The sequence below is a fragment of the Lactuca sativa genome, chromosome 8, assembly GCF_002870075.4.
Source record: "Lactuca sativa cultivar Salinas chromosome 8, Lsat_Salinas_v11, whole genome shotgun sequence".
NCBI classification, from domain to species: domain Eukaryota; kingdom Viridiplantae; phylum Streptophyta; class Magnoliopsida; order Asterales; family Asteraceae; genus Lactuca; species Lactuca sativa.
The window spans coordinates 178,405,274-178,423,607 of record NC_056630.2 but is presented as its reverse complement, the minus strand read 5'-3'; the positions used below and the strand labels follow the sequence as shown (position 1 = coordinate 178,423,607).

Below are 18,334 nucleotides of genomic sequence, written 5' to 3'. Positions count from 1 at the left end.
GTCACATACACGACATATACTTTGTGGGGATTCACTGGAAATACCAGTAATGTCTATTATATACTTATAATTGAAGATTATTTGTATATAGATAATCACGCTATTTCTCATAAACATCTATCATGTTTGATGTCTTATGCAGAATCATGGAAGACCCGGTAGATTGGACGACGATACCATGGGCAAAGAAGGATCAGGTGGTGCCCCACCTGCCTGAGCCCGAGGATTCTCCTCTTCTTGAGGTTCCAGTACCACTGTCCCCTTTAACCTTAGACGAGGAACCCTATGTGGAGGACGATCCCTCAAATCAAGCTGGAGATTCTGATGAGCATGTAGATGTAGAGACTGATCCTATTAAGGAGGAGACGGAGTTTGTTGATGTAGTCATTGAGTCGGTTGATGAGGAGATAGACCCCATGGAGGAAGAAGTTGATTACTTTGATTGGGAGGATGAGGAGCCCGAGGAAGAAAGTGAGACAACCAAGGAGCCTAAACCAGCCACTAAGCAACAAGCCCCCTACCCCTACCAGCCTTCCAGATATACCGACATACTTATAATGGTCCTTCTGTAGCATACACTCTACGAAAATCCATACCTATCCGCAAACGGAAGTAAGTCACTCCACTACCAGCATCTCCAAAAGCCCCCAAAAAAGCACATCCGAATCCAGCTTGGGTAACAAAACTACTAGAATGGAAAGCTGAGAATGAAATACCATCCCAATTCGAGGTCCGAGAGTCATCACGAGCTCAACAACCTACCCCTCCTCGTGAGGCATCTTCTGATCCTGCTATACCCATCTTAGTTTCTCGCATATCACACCTCGTTCATCAAGTTCACATCATCACTACTGAAATAGGGATTATTAAGGGGAACTCCACGAGTCATCATGATAAAATTCAAAGCTTAGAAGAGGATCGAAGTCTAGATGAGGAAGCCATACAACTTATTTTCGATCATCTGAATTCTATCCAGGTACAGTTGCTGACGCAGGAAGCTCAAATTTCAGGAATGGAGGTTATGGAGCATAGGTTGATGGCATCTGAGGCCAAAGCTTATGCGGCTGAGATGAGGGTCGAATATGTACAACAACAACTCACCCACCTAGTTAATGTACTAGGTACTTTTCTAGGTTTATGGTAAACTCACCCGGGCGGGTTTTGCCCAGGGATATTTTGGGTTAGGGGTATGGGGAAAAGTTGGTTTATAGTAACCTAGCTACCTACTTTTAAGTATCATCTTTTGTATGATAGTATATCAAACTTTTCCACCCCTAACCACACTAACTTTTGTGGTTCTTGTAACCAAATTTTGGGAAAAACCAATGTATATGTACAAAGAAATGTTTATATATGAAGCAAGTATTACTACTAAAACAATGTCTATGTTAAAATGTTGTAAGTTGACTTTTGATCATAAACAACTTAGGAATCGGTAAAGATTCTGGAAATGATTACAATGGACATTCGATAAACTTATATGATCAAACAAACTTATCCAGTTACTGCTTACAATATTATATGAATAAAGAAATATTTGAGTATAGTAAAGTACAACATATTAATCTATGAAGTATTTTTTACAAATTTACATTAACTCTTGCGAATGAAATAGTCATTATTATACACATATGTATGACTTAGGAAAAAGCTTCAGATGACTAATACTTCCTTTGAAATATCTCTAATAGAACTAAAGCATGCCTCCGAGATGAGTTACCAGACGCAATCCTAGAAACCCAACACCTACCCCATATCCTACGCCAGTAATGGACTCAGCGGCTATTGAAGCATTAGTTACTCAATGCGTCACAGACACTATTGCTAACTACGAAGCCAACAAGAATACTGGATTTGGAAATGGTGATGGAAATTGAAATGGAGGTGGAAGTAACTCTAATATCAACAATGGAGGGGGCCACAGGCTCTGTACTTACAAAGACTTCATGAACTGCAAGCCTAAGTCTTTTTACGGAAATAAAGGAGTCGTTGGACTAACCCGGTGGATCGAGAAGATGGAGTCAGTGTTTGAAATAAGCTTTTGTGATGAAAACCAAAAAGTAATATTTGTTGCATGTACGTTTGCTGATGCAGCCTTAACATGGTGGAACAGTCATGCCAAAACACTAGGCATTAACAATGCCAATGCCATGTCATGGAGTGAACTGAAGCAATTGTTGATTGACGAATATTGCCCAAGAGACGAAATGCAAAAATTGGAGCAAGAGTTGTGGAACCTTACCATGAAGGATGCAGACATTGCAGCCTACACTAAGCGATTCAACGATCTTGCTACTCTCTGTCCCAATTTTGTGACACCAAAATATAAGAAGGTAGAAAGATACATATGGGTTTTGGTTCAACCCATTCAAGGTTTGGTTACTGCTTCAAGACTGGCTACGTACGACAGTGCCAAACGGTTAGCATTTAACTTGACTAACCAAGAGATGCACCAAGGTACTATGGTTCAGAAGGCTGACCTTCCAAATCCGGAAAACAATAAACGCAAGTTTGGTAGAGGGTACAAGGGAAATCCGAGGCAATCTACTGAGAAGAAGCAGGAGAGAGTGAAAGCATATGCAACTACACCGACAATGACACCCACCCATCAAAAACAATATGTTGGAAAATACCCAAAATGTGATAAGTACAATTATCATCATATTGGTAATTGCAGATTTTGTGACAAATGTAAGAAAAAGGGTCACACTACCTAGTATTACAGAATCCCGACACTAGTATTAGTACCTACAGCAAACACAGGAACTTTCACTGCTGCAACCCGAGCCTATTTTGAATGTGGAGAGGTTGGGCACTTCAAAAAGGACTGCCTGAAGATGAAGAATCAACGAGAGAATGCTAGAGGTAGGGCATTTGTGATTGGAGCAAGGGACACTATCCAGGACCTAATAGTGGTTACTGGTACGTTCCTTGTTAACAACTTATATGCAACTATACTATTTGATTCGGGTGCTGAAAGAAGATTTATTACCCCTAAGTTTAGACAACTACTGAATCATTAAATCCAGTAAACTAAATGAAACTTATGTGGTAGAAATGGCTAATGGTGAACCCGGTAGTACCCAAGAAATACTAGAAAATTGCACATTAACTCTAAACAATCACGTCTTTCATGTTAACCTTATGCAAATGATTATCGGAAGCTTCGACATAATAATTGGCATGGATTGGTTATCCCCTCATCGTGCTGAAATTTTGTGTTATGAAAAAGCAGTACGAATCGCTTTACCCAATGGAGAATCCCTAATTATTTACGGGGATAAATCCGGTCAAAACCTCAGAATCATCTCATGAAAGCACTTAAGTACCTTCACAAGAAGTACTACACTTTCTTAGCCCACATTGTGGATAAAAAGAACAAAGGGAAAGAGATCAAAGATATACCTCAGGTGTGTAATTACCCTGATGTATTCCCTGAAGATCTACTCGGATTGCCACCAGTTCGACAAGTCGATTTCCGAATCGATTTGGTCCCAGGAGCAACACCAGTGGCAAAATCTCCTTATAGGCTGGCTCCGTTTGAAATGCAAGAACTCTCTAGCCAACTAGAAGAACTTATTGATAAGGGTTTTATCAGACCAAGCTTCTCAGCCTGGGGAGCACCAATTTTGTTTGTTAAGAAGAAAGATGGATCCTTCCGAATGTGCATTGACTACTGGGAGCTAAATAAGATGACCATCAAGAATCAATGTCCGATCCAAAGAATAGATGATTTGTTTGATCAACTGCAAGGGTCCAATTACTTCTCGAAGACTGACTTAAGGTCAGGATACCATAAACTTCGAGTCCTAGCTAAAGACATCCCAAAGACGACATTCAGAACTTGCTATGGCCACTATGAATTCCTGGTTATGCCATTTGGATTGACCAATGCCCCAACAGTTTTCATGGACCTCATGAACCGTGTCTGCAAACCCTACTTGGACAAATTCGTGATTGTATTCATCAATGATATATTGATATACTCAAAAACCAAGGAGGAACACGAGCAACACCTTCAACTAATCCTAGAACTGCTACGAAAGGAAAAGTTGTACGCCATATTCTCCAAATGTGAATTTTGGATTAGAGAAGTAAACTTTCTAGGGCATATGGTCAGTAACAAAGGAATTCATGTCGATCCTGTCAAAATAGAGGCAATCAAGAAATGGGGAGCACCTAAGACGCCAACAGAGGTGCGCCAATTCCTTGGACTTGCAGGCTACTATCGGAGATTCATAGAAAACTTCTCCAAAATAGCCAAGCCACTCACAACATTAACACAGAAAGACACGAAGTTTGATTGGGGAGACAAACAAGAATTCACGTTCCAGACACTGAAGAAAATGTTGTGTAGTGCACCAATCCTATCCATCCCAGATGGGACAGATGATTTTGTTGTATACTGTGACGCATCACACCAAGGGTTGGGTTGTGTATTAATGCAAAGAAACAAAGTTATTGCACACGCTTCTCGTCAACTCAAGGTACATGAGAAAAATTATACTACCCATGATTTAGAATTGGGAGCTGTATTTTTTGCCTTGAAAATTTGGCGACACTATCTCTATGGTACAAAGTGTACCATTTACACAGATCACAAGAGTCTTCAACACATATTCGATCAGAAATAACTCAACATGAGACAACGAAGATGGATTGAGTTGTTGAATGACTATGAATGTGAAATTCATTATCATCCTGGCAAGGCAAACGTTGTAGCAGATGCCTTGAGTAGGAAAGAACGAATAAATCCTTGCAAGGTCAAGGCACTAACAATTAAAATCCAGTCAAACCTGGCAGCTCAGATCCAAGAGGCTCAGCTAGGGGCTCTAGAAGAAGAAAACATTACTAATGAATGCCTGCGAGGAATGGATAAACAATTCAAGCTTAGGGATGATGGTACACGATGTTTCATGGACCGAATTTGGACGCCAAAATTTGGTGACATAGAAGCTTAGTCATGGATGAGGCTCACAATTCAAGGTATTCCATTCATCCAGGCTCCGACAAGATGTTCCTAGACTTAAAGAAGCCATATTGGTGGCCAAACATGAAAGCAGAGATTGCCACTTACGTGAGCAAATGCTTGACTTGTGCTAAAGTCAAAGAAGAGTACCAAAAGCCCTCAGGATTATTACAACAGCCAGAAATACCCGAGTGGAAGTGGGAACAAATTACAATGGACTTCATAACAAAACTACCAAAGACACCTAGTGGTTATGACACTATTTGGGTAGTAGTTGATCGGTTGACTAAGTCCGCCCACTTCCTGCCAATCAACGAAACTGATAAGATGGAGAAGTTGAACCGAACGTATCTCAAGGAAATTGTCAAATTACACGGGGTGCCAATTTCTATCATCTCTGATAGAGATAGTAGATTCATCTCCCGATTTTGGCAATCTTTACAGAAATCCTTGGGAACACGCCTTGACATGAGCACAACTTATCATCCACAAACAGATGGTCAAAGTGAAAGGACCATTCAAGCATTGGAATACATGCTTCGAGCGTGTGTGATAGACTTTGGAAGAACATGGGATACTCATCTTCTTCTGATTGAATTTTCATACAATAACAATTATCACACCAACATTAAAGCTGCACCATTTGAAGCCCTATATGGACGCAAGTGTTGATCACAAATATGTTGGGCAGAATTAGGTGATACCTAACTAGCAAAGAAACATGTAGGCGATACACTACTTACTGGTCCAAAAATCATACATGAAACGACCGAGAAAATCGTCCAAATATATGACAGAATTAAGGCTGCACAAGATCGTCAGAAAAGTTATGCCGACAAGAGACGTAAACCTCTAGAATTTCAAGCCGAAGATCGAGTTATGCTGAAAGTCTCTCCTTGGAAGGGCGTCATAAGGTTCGGAAAACGAGGAAAACTTAATCCAAGATACATAGGACCTTTTGAGATTCTTGCAAGAATTGGTCATGTAGCCCATCAACTCAAGTTACCTTATGAGCTCAACAATGTAGACGACGTTTTCCATGTATCCAACCTCAAGAAGTGCTTATCCGATGATGCTCTTGCAATTACACTCGACGAAATCCAAATCAATGCCAAACTTAATTTCGTAGAAGAACCCATCGAAATCATGGACCGGGAAATCAAGAAGCTCAAACAAAGCCGCGTCCCCATAGTAAAGGTCCGATGAAACTCTAGACGAAGACCAAAGTTTACTTGGGAATGCGAGGATCAAATGAAGAGTAAATACCCCCAATTATTCAACAATGTTCCGTACACAAGTTAAATTTTGGGACGAAATTCTCTTAACAGGGGAAGAATGTGACAACAGTCAAATTATGTTAACGGGTGTGATTCGCGAATCTGACATAAATCAAATGTAATAGACTTAATTTGTAACCTTTAAACAAATTTTAATGAAAATACAAAATTTGTATTATTATTTTCATCTAAATCTATCTTCTTATAAAAGAATTATGAATTAGAAATCCGTATTTTCGACTAAAAATTTCTAAATACATTTTGTTCCGATATTATTTATATAAGTTTTATTTATTAAATCTAAACGAGTGATAAAATAATGTATTACACATTTTAATAAATATTTTGATAAAAGTTATAAGTTTGGAATATATTAAATCGGAAAATTCGTCTATATATTTTGACGTGTTATGAAATAATATTATTTTAGTAAGTATTATTATGTGTCTTATGTTTTAAATTGATTGAAATATTTCTTTTCGTAAGTTACATTCAAATATATATATATATATATATATATATATATATATATATATATATATATATATATATATATATATATATATATATATATATATATATATATATATATATATATATATATATTGAATCAATTTAATTACCAAATACGTATGGTAAATAAAAATATATGTCTATATGATAAATATGGAAGCTATTTCCTAATGCATGGATTAGAATTAATGAGGACGTGTGAACCAAATATTCCATGCATTTTAATTGAGGTGTCAACTATAACGTGTCAATTAATAAGCACTAGTACGTAGGAGCGAAGGCGGTGTATTTTAGTATAAATGAGATACGGAGCAAATTAGAGAGAAAGGGGAATGGAATCGGTGGAGGAGATGTAAATGGAGACAGTGGGTGGGGGAAGCAGAGGGTACAATAGGCAATAGGCAGTGAAGGAGTTAGGGAAAAGATCTGGAAGGTGGAGGGGGTATCGGTGAGGCGGTGTAACCCAGGTTTAAAGTAATAGATATGAAAACGATAAGCGATGGCATAGGTGGTAAAAGAGGGAAGATGACACGTTTTCCAAATGAACAGTTGAGTCACAGGACACGTAGCCAGCATCCTAAAACAGAATTAACTATCACCTTTAATATAAAATATTTAGTAAAGTAAGCGAAATGAAAGAAAACAAAAAAATTATATATATTTCAGCCAATGAAAGGCAAGAACTGTTCAAGTGGTTGTTGTAAATTAGTATGTATATATAATAACTTCTATCAAAGAAAAATTAATTTCAAATTACCCATACCCAAGGTTCTCCTCTAGTACTCTCCCAACGGGAACAATTGTTAAACAAACTACGCTACGTGGGTGAGTTTGACGGCCCCATTTTAAACTTTTTACCATTTTTCGGGGAGGGTGCATGTTTTATATTATTTGTTTATATAAATCATAAATTGTTTATATCCAATGTCGAATCTAGAACTAAAAATCACGTGGTTCCTTATGTAAATGAAACTGGAAAAATATGAAAGAGTAAAGAATACTAGTGGTGGCGAGTCGGGTTGTATGCTTAAAATACTTAAACATAAATTCAATAATTATAATAAAGTTATTACAATTGAACCCTACGAGGTCTTATATCTTGAAGCATTTTCATGCCAAATAGAGTAATAGACAAATCACAAAATCAAGACAATAACATAAAAATCAAGACAACAACAGTTGAACAAACAATGTTTTTATAACAAATAGATAATAACAACTCGGAAAATCTAAAATCTATTAACACTTAACATAAAGAATTCTCAAAACTGTTAACACTTAACAAAAACAAATTAACAATTTGAATCAAATCATCAAATGTATATTAATCAAATATTAACATAAGGCTTATATCATAAGCAATTCTGAAATCTGATCAGTGATTCAGTGATAATATGATATAAATCAAGAAATCATACAAATATACAATCATTAATCAAACAAAGGGTTTTGATTTTGAAGAACAAAAAACAAAGAATTCTAAAATTGTAATGTAAGTTGTAACACTTGTAACTTGTAAGTTACAAACCTGAGTGTTGACCGATGGATTGATGGACGATGATGGTCGATCAACAATCGGCGATAGGCTGCTACCGTCGGACTGGAGGGATATGACGACTGGAGGGATATGACGACGTCGACTTTGCCGGACGGTCGAGCATGCAGGGAGTCAGGAACGATCTCAGTCACGATGATAGATTCCAATTTCCAAACGCAGGGGACTCACAACGACGATAGTCTGCGTCGTTTCCGTTTCTTTTTTCTATCTCTTTTTCCTTTTTTTTAAAAAAAATTAATGGATCAATTGATTGGGCTATAGATTAATAGATTATGGGCAAGAGATATGGGCTCCTGATAAAGAATTGTTTGTCAAATAAAAATTAGGTAGGCCTTTTATAAAAAAATAAGATAGTTCCTTATTTTTCTTTATAAATACTTCATACATAAAATAAAATAAAAAGGTAGGTCCTAGGACCTACCTTCACCCTTACTACCTACGTCCCTGTTTATATCGCTTATATAATTTAGTTACATAATTGTTATAACAGTTTACCGTTAAAACAATCATTTACATATATAAAATGTTATAAATACAGTCGGTACGCTGCCCATATAATATAAATTATATTATGCATTGCCGTTAATCTATGAATAAATTATTAGACACTGTTATTTTGCCTATTTAAGTTTTACAAAACTATTTAACGATATAATTATATTTTTTTTATATATAATTATATAATATAAACCGGTAAACATAAATATGTAAAGTTAAAAGACTACAACTTTTAGTGCTACTCATTCAAGGGTTTATATGCGACACATTGATCACCTAAGTGTAATACTTAGCAAAGTCCCCTACCTATAATCGTTAATTCTTAAGTGAGCGGGGAAGTTATGTATAGATCTATACAGGCTGACACCCCACCTGCGGTTGCTAGCTACAACCATCGACGGTCAAGTCACAGGTGATAACTGTATAAACACTACGACGTCCGATGAAGCGTCGTGATGGGCAACAACTCGTCTGTAGCTCGATTATGGGAACTCATGTAACATTGATAATCACGCCTAAAAGAAAATATAAGTTTGAAACACTTATATACGATAGAACAAGTCCTTTTGGAAATAAAGTACACATACAAATATAAGTTTGAAAATACTTATATACAATATTCTTTGGAGTAAAAAGTATGTTAATACAAATATACAAACCTGTGAATTCACCAACTTTATGTTGACATTTTTAAATCACATGTATTCTCAGGAAAATAAGAGTCGGTCGTATCAATCTTTTGGGAAATCTTCATGGGATCGTCGGAGAACTTTTTATCTTTATTGTACTTATCTGATTAAGTATTACTTGTAATTTTGTTTTCTTGTATTCCAAAAATTTAGTATGATATATAATATATTTTGTAATATAAAAATAACATTTGTGTTATACTGTTCAATGTAAACAATAACTGTGAACCATAATGACGTCGCACAAGCTCGACATTTCCGCTGTCGGCCGAGGTGTAACAGGTTCCGAGCCGGTTGATGATGGATTACACGAGTTCATCACGTCTGAGATTACGAGAGGCATCCTTGAGGCGACCCTCGTGCTTTTCGGGTCAATCAAGGAAGGGATCATTGAGCTATTGGAGGATCGTCTTAGGGCATTTCAGAGTGACATGGCATCTAGCCAGTCAAGGACGCGCACACTCTCCTTCTAGGACTTCAGGGGATGTGGTGCACCAGACTTTCATGGGGAGAAGGACCCCATTGTGGCCAAGAGATAGATTGCAGACATCGAGTCTGTACAGTTAACGAGCTTCTGCCCTGAGGGGTCAAAGGTCCGGTATGCTGTCGGATGTTTAAGTGACAGAGCTAGAGACTGTTGGGAAGCAGTCAGTGATTCGTTGGGAGCCCCAGCCACGGAGGTGATGACCTGGTCGGACTTTGTGACTAGTTTTATGGTTGAGTTTGCGCCGACTATGGAGCTTCAGCAGCTGGCCAAAGAGTTTCTAGATATGAGGCAGACTACTGAGTCGGTGGCGGAGATTACCGCCAAGTTCAGGGATAGGACCTTACTGGTGCCTCAGTATGCGGGTGACGAGGAGATGAAGAAGGCCTGACACCATGACATACTGAGAGCTAACATTTGGAAACATGTCAGCTACTCGGCATGCCCGACTTTGGATGACATGATAGTGAGGGCGAGGGAGAAGGAGATTGATATAGAGCACATCAGGAAGAGGAAGGCAGAGACTGGGTAGGCTATCAGGTTTTTGGGGAAGAAACCCAAGGGATTTAACTCTAGGTCGAAGAGCCAGCAGGGCCAAGGCCGCTATGGAAAATACGGTAAGTCCCATGAGGGAGTTTGCAGAGATGGGGGATCGGGCTGCTATAAGTGCGGCAAGACTGGGCACTTTAGCAAGGATTGTACATCCCCTACCCCCACTATTCAGACATTAGACCTGATTTGCTTTCATTAGAATCATAGGGGCATAAAAAGGCCAACTGCCCTAGACTGACATCAGGAGGGCCAATGGTGGTGCCAGCTCCAGCGACCCTGCGAATCACGGATGGTCGACATGGCAAGATAGAGGCTCCAATAGTGAGGAGCCGAGCCTTCCAGCTGACCTTCGAGGAGGTGCGTGCCGCACCATATGTGGTGACGGGTATGTTTTCTTCTCCCTAACTCTTATTACATGTCGGTTATGATACTTATGTTCTATGTTTATGTGTTTTGTTTAGGATCATTCCATGTAAACGGCATCCCAATACATGTGTTATTTGACTCGAGGGATACCCGATCATTTATCTCTCTTGCACTTAGAAAGAGGTTTCCTAAGTCTCCAGGAATGTTGGATAGTCCTTTAGAGGTTGAGATTGCTGACGACCGATCTGTCCGGGCATCAGATATTTTTAGAGATTGCGTTTTGAGGTTGCATGACGAGCGTTACCTTGTGGATATAGTTCCCATACCTTTGTGTGGGAACAAGGTCATCATCAACATGGATTGGCTGAGCCCTAATGGGGCGATGATCGACTGTGCACAGTAGTTGGTACGTGTCAGGACCCCAAGTGGGGGAGAGCTAGTGATTCAGGGCGAGAGGCCGCAGCGTGGACCAGCTTTGTGATCGATAACGTGGGTTAGGCACTACCTTCAGCAGGGTTGCACAAGGTATGTCGCCTACGTTATGGATACCCAGGTGGTGGGTAAGGCGGCCATGAGTGATGTGCCAGTGGTGCAAGAGTACCCAGATGTATTTCCAGAGGAGTTGCTTGGGATACCTCCGGAGAGACAAGTACAGTTCAGGATCGACCTAGTCCCTAGTGTAGCTCCGATAGCCAAGGCTACATATCGGTTGGCTCCCCTCGAGATGCATGAGTTGTCTACACAACTGCAGGAGCTGTTAGACAAGGGATTCATTAGGCCAAGCAGTTCGCATTGGGGAACCCTGATCCTGTTTGTGAAGAAGAAGAACATGTCGCATTGGATGTGTATAGATTACCGGGAGCTAAAAAAGGTAACGATGAAGAACCGTTACCCACTTCCGAGGATTGATGATCTCTTCAACCAGCTACAAGGGGGCATCTTGGTTTTCTAAGATAGATTTGCGTTCAGACTACCACCAGATGCGACTTAGAGATGAGGATGTATAGAAGACTGCTTTCTAAACTCGCTATGCCCACTACGAGTTTGTGGTTATGCCCTTTGGGCTCACCAATGCCCCTGCCGCGTTCATGTACCTCATGAACCACATTTGTAGACCGATTCTGGATCGGTCTGTGATAGTCTTTATGGATGACATCTTGGTTTACTCCAAGACGCAGGAGCAGCACGAGGAGCACTTGCGGGAGGTGTTGGATACCCTGAGGAGGTTGAGCTAGTACGCCAAGTTCTCCAAGTGAGAGTTTTGGTTATGCGAGGTGCAGTTTCTAGGCCACCTTGTCAACCAGAACGGTATTTTGGTCAACCCAGCCAAAGTCGAGGCTGTGATTAGATAGGAGGTCTCGAAGTCTCCATCTGAGATTTGGAGTTTCCTCGGGTTAGAAGGCTATTACAGGAGATTCATACAGGACTTCTCCAAGATAGCAGTACCCTTGACCCGACTGACGAAGACGGTATTTGTATTTTGGTGGGGGCATGAGCAGCAGGCAGCGTTCGAGAAGTTGAGGCAAAGGTTTTGCGAGGCGCCGATTTTAGCCTTGCCAGAGGGCATTGAGAATTTTGTAGTGTACTGCAATGCGTCCATCTCGGGTTTGGGCACAATGTTGAAGCAAAAAGGGCATGTCATCGCCTACGCCTCTAGACAGTTGAGGCCTCACGAGTCGAACTACCCGACACACGAGTTGGAGTTGGGGGCAGTTGTTTTCGCCTTCAAGATTTGGCGACACTATCTCTATGGGGTCCGTTGTACCATTTACACAGACCACAAGAGCTTGAGGTACCTCATGGATCAACCGAATCTAAACATGAGGCAACTTTGTTGGCTAGATGTGCTGAAGGATTATGACTGTGAGATCATCTACCACCCAAGAAAGGCCAATGTAGTGGCCGATTCACTTAGCCGCAAGACATTCGCAGCCCCGATCAGAGACATATGTCTGAGGATGATAGTAGTGACTTCGCTTCTCGAAAAGATCCGGGAGGCCCAGCAGGAGGTTATGAAGGAGGAACACCGGAAGAGTGAGCATATAGTGGGACAAATTTCCTCCTTTGACTATGATAGTCGTGGGCTGTTGACACTTCACCACAGAGTGTGGGTTCCATACGCAGGCAGTGAGTGCCAGATCCTGATGGAGGTGGCACACAAGTCCAGATTTTCCATCCATCTGGGGGCGACAAAGATGTACATAGATCTTCGCCCTGATTACTGGTGGCCCTGTATGAAGTGGGATGTAGCATGGTACTTCAAGAGGTGCTTGACATGCAGGAAGTTCAAGGTCGAGCACCAGAGACCTCATGACAAGACACAACCATTGGATATCCCTGTGTGGAAATGGGAGGATATTACTATGGATTTCATTACGAAGCTTCCTAGGACCACACGAGGATTGGATTCGATTTGGGTCATCGTGGATCGGTTGACCAAGAGTGCCCATTTCATTTCGATCCATGAGAGCATTTCGGCTGAGAAGCTGGCCGACATCTACATCAGGGAGGTAGTAGCTCGACACAAAGTGCTAGTTTCCATCATTTTTGACCGAGATGTACGGTTCACTTCCAGATTCTGGAAGAAATTTCATGACGAGTTGGGTACTCGTCCGCACTTTAGCACTGCTTTTCATCTGCAGACGGATGGTCAGAGCGAGTGGACCATCCAGACTTTAGAGGATATGTTGCGGGCGTGTGTCTTAGACTTTGTTGGTAGTTGGGATACCACTACAAGAAAAAAGGCCTTTTACGACGCGCAAAATACGACGCTCATTGATCTATGTTACGCAAAGGAGAGTGACATTAGAAAAATGTCATCTCTTCAAAAAAATTTAGGATAGAAGACACGCATTATTGCGCGCCCTTAAATTAGTGTCTAAAAAAAACACGGAGGGCACCTATAATAAAATGCGCGTCGTTTAAGGATGTCGCTTTATATTTTTTAATGGAACGCACGTTCCATCCTTTAATAGTGGGGGAAAGGGGGAAATGAAATTCTGAAAAAATTAAAAACACCGCCAAGCTCTCCTCTACCTTCTTTCAATCGTTCTTCTCTCTCTCTCTCTCTCTCTCTCTCTCTCTCAATCAAATACCAAAAATCGACTATTGTTGGAACTAGGGTTCCAGTTCTTAGTGAAATCGAAGGTTTTTTGGTCACCAGGCCATGAAATTGATCAAAGGTTTTTTGGCCTAGAACCACCAGGCCACCCTTTTCCTCCATCCATGTCCCTCCTTTCTGTCTATCTCTAACAGACCACTGCAACATCACATTCACTTCCCAAAAGATTGTGTGGATTCTGATATGCGATTTTTAGTTGTGAGGTTCCTGAAATCATATTTTTGACCTCAATCGATATTTTCATATTTTTGAAATTCTTAAAATCCTCTTCGATTAAACGAATCCCTAAAACCCCGCCTCATACCCACCTCCAACCCACACCGAATCTTTAGGCATCGCACGCCGACGATGTACATGCCTTATCGACCAACACTTCATCCACCATTACCATTTGTAGCTCTCTCACCCCATCTTCACTATTAAACCTTGCGAAATCCTTATATAACATTCCGACGACAATCAGATTCCGGCGCTCTATGACTGTCGACGGGAGCAAAAACCTAATTTCAAGTCAATGGCCTGTGTGTATATTCTGGTACAGAACTCGGAGGAGGAGGTACGAGTGGATTTGGAACAACTTCTTAGAGAAGGCAACTGATATCCTTGACATCTTAAGGCCGAACAAGTGCCTCTCGATCTCATTTCACCATTTATAGTTCCATTACAGAGTTTATAACTATGAGCATGTTCTGAACAACAAGCGCCTCTCGTCATGCTTTTTCAATTGCAGATTCTGATTTTAGGTCATCTCCTCTCCTCGCCTCTTCTTTGTTTCTTTTCTATTCTACTTCTACATATATATGATTTAAATTCAATATATATTATATGATGGAGCTGGATACTTATATATATTGATGGAAATTAATATATATGGATGCATATGCAGAAACTGGCAGACTATGTGGGACTACCTTGTCGCATAGCTCGAGGCTGCAAGTATTGTGTTGAAGATCATAGATCCTCATGCCTTGTCAAAATTCAAAACGATAAATCCACAAGGTCAAATTCTTATATCTAATTTCATTGTTTATTTTATTTTTATTAATGTATGTTTTGTTTAATTATATGTAGGGAGTATGTAATGGATCTAATTGGGCAACCAGGAAACATGTATAATCCGGATTCATCAATAAATGGAGATATACTTTCTTCGGTGCCTTCACCATTTCAAAGCTCTCATTTGAAAGAAGTTGAACAAGTTTATGTGGACCGAGCATCCATTTCTCAAGTGAAGAGTACGTGGTTATTAATTGTTAATTAATATACATACATACATACATAAAACTGTCCCGGCCCCCTAAATAATGTATATGATGAATTAATGTGGTAATTAAATGAATGCATGCAGGCATTGAAGGAGGAGGGGGAGTATGTGAGGAAGAAAGCAGTGTAGTAGAATCAAAGGAAATGAGATGTGTCCCGGTCCCAGTCCCAGTCCCAATTGATAGAAACTATAGAGTTTGTGAGATGATTGAAACGCCAAAAGTAGTGAAATACAGTAGTAGTGAGCAGTTATCAGATATTGATCAAGGCAAGAGTACAATTAGAAGCAATAGTTTTCCTGTGACTGCTCCAAGGTACTTGACCCTTGAGCCATCTCTTGCAATGGACTGGCTGGAGATAGCTTGGGATGACTTGCATATCAAGGAGCGTATTGGTGCTGGTAACCATTCGCCATTAACCATTACCTTAATTACTACTCCAAACTCCAAATCATTTATATTATATACTATAACTACTTAATTAATAAAATATAGCATTAACATACATGGGTAATGTTGGTTGTTTCAGGCTCTTTTGGGACAGTGCATCGAGCAGAGTGGCATGGATCGGTTGGTCTTTTTCTATAACCAAAACACAATGCATCATTGATTATATACTATTATTTTCAGAATCTAATTAATTTAACTCTTTTGTTTTTTATTGTACGTATGTGTAGGATGTGGCAGTTAAGGTATTAACTGTCCAGGACTTCTAAGATGATCAGTTGAAGGAGTTTCTGAGGGAGGTATATATATAGTATAACTATAACAAACATTATTTCTATATTTATAATGTATGTTTTTATATAAAAAATTGTATTCTAAATTTGGTGTTGAATATTGGTTTGTTGTAAGGTTTCAATTATGAAACGAGTGCGGCATCCGAATGTGGTTCTGTTCATGGGTGCAGTGACTGTTCGCCCACATTTTTCAATAGTGACAGAGTACTTACCTAGGTAGCCTAACCTCCCTTTTCATTTTATATACAATATAACTCAATCAATATCATTATCATGCATGGAAAGTTGCTTTTTGTTATATATAACTGATGATGAAACATTAATTACAGGGGTAGTCTATTTCGTCTTATACATCGACCAACAGCTGGTGAAATTATGGATCAAAGGCGACATATACGCATGGCTTTGGATGTGGTTGGTTAATTACACTAAATTTTTATTATTGTGAATCTTGAATTTCAACAATAATTAAAATAATTATTATTTGTTGTTGCAGGCAAAGGGTATCAATTATCTTCATTGTCTTAATCCTCCAATCGTTCACTGGGATCTCAAATCTCCAAACTTATTGGTCGATAAAAACTGGACTGTCAAGGTACTTACATTAATCCAACACGTACTTAATTTGTAACTAACCGTTTTCTGTATTTGACCCACATGTTATATATAAATGTACGTATTTGTAGGTTTGTGATTTTGGGTTATCCAGATTTAAAGCAAATACTTTCATATCATCAAAATCTGTTGCAGGAACAGTAAGCTTCTGTAATTACAGTTTGTTAGTCGTTTCTTGTCCTGTCTGAAATATACCATATATGCACATGTAATTATAATATACTAGTATAAGTAATTAACTGTTTCTTTTTTTTTTTTTTTATATATCTATATATGTAATGATGACAGCCTGAATGGATGGCCCCTGAATTCCTGCGTGGTGAGCCCTCGAATGAAAAATCTGATGTTTACAGTTTCGGTGTCATCTTGTGGGAGCTCGTCACCATGCAGCAGCCATGGAACGGACTCAGCCCTGCCCAGGTCAGCTTAATCATAAATAAATTAAAATAATCCTTTTACTTATCATATAAGGGAAAAAATCTTTTTTAAATTACTTAAATCATATTCAGGTTGTGGGAGCAGTGGCTTTCCAGAACAGGAAACTAACGATACCCATCAACACCCCTCCGACATTAACTTCACTCATGGAATCATGTTGGGCCGAGTAAGATTTAACAAACACTTGCCATCTATCTATCTATCTATCAATCTTTTTATCTCAGCTCCTCTTGTACTTTTTCTAAACTGGTTAATTAATTTTCCATGTGTTTCACAGTGATCCTGCTCAACGCCCAACTTTTAAGAGCATTGTTAACTCTTTAAAGAAGTTGCTCAAGTCTCCAGCACAAATGGGACCTCCATGAATTCACGACTACATTTACATTCTCTTCTCTTCTCATTTTTCTTTTTTTCTGACATTTTCATATATACCAAACTACCTGAACCTGCAAATGGTTCTATAAACATCTAGATAAACTATCATAAATCGAAACATCCTCAAGGGATCAACTAAAATATGTAAAACTTAAAAGGGCTAGCTTCAGGTTTATGGACCTAGCTAGCTAAGTAATCCATATAAGTTTCTTAATTACTTCTTCACAATTCAATCCTAGTAATGCATTACATTTGAGAAACAACAATATTTAATTGTTACTTATTTTTAACAACTGCATGTTTGTTTCTAAATTGGTTCAACAACATAACTTGGGGTGATAAATGGTAGGTTTTTATTAAAAATTTTAACTTTTTTAGATTTTTTTTAATGTTGTCTATTTTCTCTCCTATTATGTTTGTCTGAATTAGAACTTAAAAGAAGAGATCTCAGAGGCCATTGATCAGCTAAGGGAAGTTGAATATGAAGTCATTATCACATGTTGTAAAAAATTCGTTTATTTTATTCTTCACCCTTCTACAAGCCTTTTTAACATGTTGCAGGAACCTAAACCTAAGAAATAGTCCGCTCCTACAGCTAAAATTGGATCGAATAAAAAAACTGTTAGTAAACCTGTAAGTAGTTCAGATGAATCTGAATTTGAATCTGAATCATCGGATGATAGTGATTCATCAGATGAAGAAGTGAGTCAGAGTGTAAATCTCTTGGCACTTGGATACAGTCTGTCTAATTTCACATTAATTTTGTCACTTTTTAGCAGCATTCTCTACATGATACATGTTGTTCTCCACTTTTCTAAGTATTCTTCTATGTAATTTAGGAGGCGCCAAAAAAGCCAGCTGCTGTTGCCAAGAATGG

At 39.2% G+C, this 18,334-nt stretch overlaps 1 protein-coding gene across 1 annotated transcript; it reads left to right on the top strand.

Moving 5' to 3' along the window:
* The first annotated feature begins 14,902 nt into the window (after window positions 1–14,902).
* On the top strand, window positions 14,903–17,671 carry LOC111885758 (serine/threonine-protein kinase CTR1). The gene is given in 12 exon segments (XM_023881999.3): window positions 14,903–15,026; window positions 15,099–15,262; window positions 15,376–15,690; window positions 15,819–15,859; window positions 15,967–16,035; window positions 16,145–16,245; window positions 16,359–16,443; window positions 16,526–16,624; window positions 16,716–16,784; window positions 16,933–17,064; window positions 17,154–17,248; window positions 17,360–17,671. Coding segments are annotated over 12 exon segments (1,377 nt in total). The 5' UTR covers window positions 14,903–14,907; the 3' UTR covers window positions 17,448–17,671.
* The last annotated feature ends 663 nt before the right edge of the window (window positions 17,672–18,334 follow it).